The sequence below is a fragment of the Chrysemys picta genome, chromosome 13 (genome assembly GCF_011386835.1).
Source record: "Chrysemys picta bellii isolate R12L10 chromosome 13, ASM1138683v2, whole genome shotgun sequence".
NCBI lineage: Eukaryota > Metazoa > Chordata > Testudines > Emydidae > Chrysemys > Chrysemys picta.
This window is the reverse complement of record NC_088803.1, coordinates 12,534,238-12,536,849: the sequence shown is the minus strand read 5'-3', so window position 1 is coordinate 12,536,849 and position 2,612 is coordinate 12,534,238. Positions and strand designations below refer to the sequence as shown.

General features: G+C 44.0%; 1 protein-coding gene across 1 annotated transcript; it reads right to left on the bottom strand.

The window, feature by feature from the left end:
* On the bottom strand, positions 1-960 carry LOC112060560 (olfactory receptor 14A16-like). The gene has a single exon (XM_024111538.2). It carries the CDS (start codon positions 958-960, stop codon positions 1-3), a length of 960 nt encoding a protein of 319 aa, XP_023967306.2.
* Positions 961-2,612: the final 1,652 nt, after the last annotated feature.

Below are 2,612 nucleotides of genomic sequence, written 5' to 3'. Positions count from 1 at the left end.
CTATAAGTGGAGACATATGGACATTTTATTCTTGCGGAATAACCTCCAACCTATCAGTTTACTCAATGAACCTTTCACCTCCCTGTTTCTCATGCTGTAGATGATCGGATTCATCATTGGTGGCACCACGGAATAGAGAACACCCACCATGAGATCCAGACCTGACGCTGAGCTGGAGGCCGGTTTCAGGTAGGCAACAGTCCCAGTACAAATAAACAAGGAGACCACAGTAAGGTGAGGCAGGCAGGTGGAGAAGGCTTTACGCCGGCCCTGCTCAGAGGGGATTTTCAGCACTGCTTTGAAGATCTGAACATATGACACAATTATGAAAACAAAGCAGCTTAAGGCTAAGCATGCACTGAAGACAATAGCCACAGTTTCATTGAGGTCTGAGTCAGAGCAGGCGAGCTTGAGGAGCTGGGGGATTTCACAGAAGAACTGATCCACCATGTTGCCTCCACAAAAAGGTATCACGAATGTGCTCCCAGTGTGCAGTGCAGAGTTAAGAATACCACTGATCCACACACCTGCTGCCATTTCGACACACGCTCTCCTGTTCATCACTGTCGCATAGTGCAGTGGTCGGCAGATGGCGATGTGTCGGTCGTATGCCATGACAGTCAATAATGCAAAATCTGCTGAAATAAAGAAGATAAAGAGAAAGACTTGTGTGACGCATCCAGAATAAGAAATTGACCTCGTGTTCATCAAGGAATTGGCCATGGATTTGGGGATGGTGACAGAGATGGAGCTGAGGTCTAGGATGGACAGGTTCACCAGGAAGAAGTACATGGGGGTGTGAAGATGGTGGTCGAGGGCTACGGCTGTGATGATGAGAAGATTCCCCATCAGGGCTGCTAGGTAAATCACCAGAAACACCACAAAGTGTAAAATCTGCAGCTCCCGAATGTCAGAGAATCCCAGGAGAAGGAACTCGGTCACAGTTGTTTGATTGGACATTTTCTTCCTCAGTATGTTGTGTGATACCTGTTGAGGGAATGAGAAGGGTTATAGTTCGGATTAGAGTGACAGAGAGAATGGCCCCGATTCTCCTTCCCCTAATATCTCATTGTATGAATGTCAAAGGTGTCCAGCACTCATCACTTGCAATGACTGGGTGATGTTAGTGCTTCTCATCTCTGACAATCACTCAATCATGTTATCACAGTTGTGTAAATTTGATCAGCTGCTTTAAAGTCAACACAACTTCATCACTTTATCCCATCTGAGGAATAGGCTGATGGTGTGGCTTGATAAATGCAGTATGAACGATGGAACAAAGCACATCCAAAATCCAGCAATTCTGGCCAAGTTGGATCCCCTATTGCTACATGCTCTTGAGCATGAAACTAAAATACTACAACACCAACACCACCTAATTCCCACTGTCCCGGGAAATATGACAAGGACTCACCCAGCATTCTGTGGGGGTAGATCTTCTGTATTGATTCTACCCCAATGCCACATAGCTGTCTGCTACCTGGATACACATTGATTTATGGCACGCACTCCCTGCTGCACCCACACTTCATATTGCAAACAAGGAATATAGACCATACTTATGGGATGGGGGACACTATCCTGAGAAGCAGTGACTGAAAACAATTTGGGGGTCATGATGGATAATCAGTTAACATGAACTCCCAGTGTGACCAACAGCTAATGAGATCTGGGGTTCATAAACAGGGGAATCTTGAATACGAGTAGAGAGGTTATTTTAGCTCTGTATTTGGGACAGGTGTGTCCATTGCTGGAATATGGTGTACAGTTCTGGTGCCCAAAATTCAAGAAGAATGCTGGTAAATTGTAGACGGTTCAGAGAAAAGCCAGAAGAATAATTAAATGATAAGAAAATATGATTTGTACAGAGAGCTTCAAAGAGCTCAGTCTATTTAGACTAAGAAAGGGAAGATTAAGGGGTGACTTGATGGCAGTCTATAACTACCTAGAGGGGGAACAAATATATAATAATGGGAGCTTCAATCTAGCAGAGAAAGGTCTAGCATGATCCAATAGCTGTATTTGAAGCTAGACTAATACAGACTGGAAATAAATCATATTTTTAATAGTGAGAGTAATTAACCATTGGAGCAATTTACAGGTATTGTGGTGAATTCTCCATCACTGAGACTTTTCAAACCAAGATTGGGTCTTTCTCTAACAGGTCTGCCCTAGGAATTATTTTGGGGAAGTTCGCTGGCCTCCAATATATAGGAGGTCAGACTAGATGATCACACTAATCACTTCTGGTCATGGACTCTGTGAATCTCTGAATATCTATGTTATAATGGGCTATTAGCAGTGCTCAGTTACTTGCATGTTGTATTGTTTCCCGCTGTGACTTTAGGTCTGTGCTGTGTGATTCAGTGGCAATCAGAGGACATGTTTTTTTTTTCTTGGCTCTGTCACTGACCTGCTGTGATATGGTACCAGTCACTTCTCCTCTCTGTGCTTCAGTTTACCTTCCCTTTCTCTTCCTTCTCTACTTGACTGTAAGCTCTTTTGGGGATGGACTGTATCTTAGCATGTGTATGGTCAGTGCACACATTTACAGCACCTGTGGTCAGCTGGCAACAGTGTTGTACGCTGGACACATTGTTAAACCAGGAGGT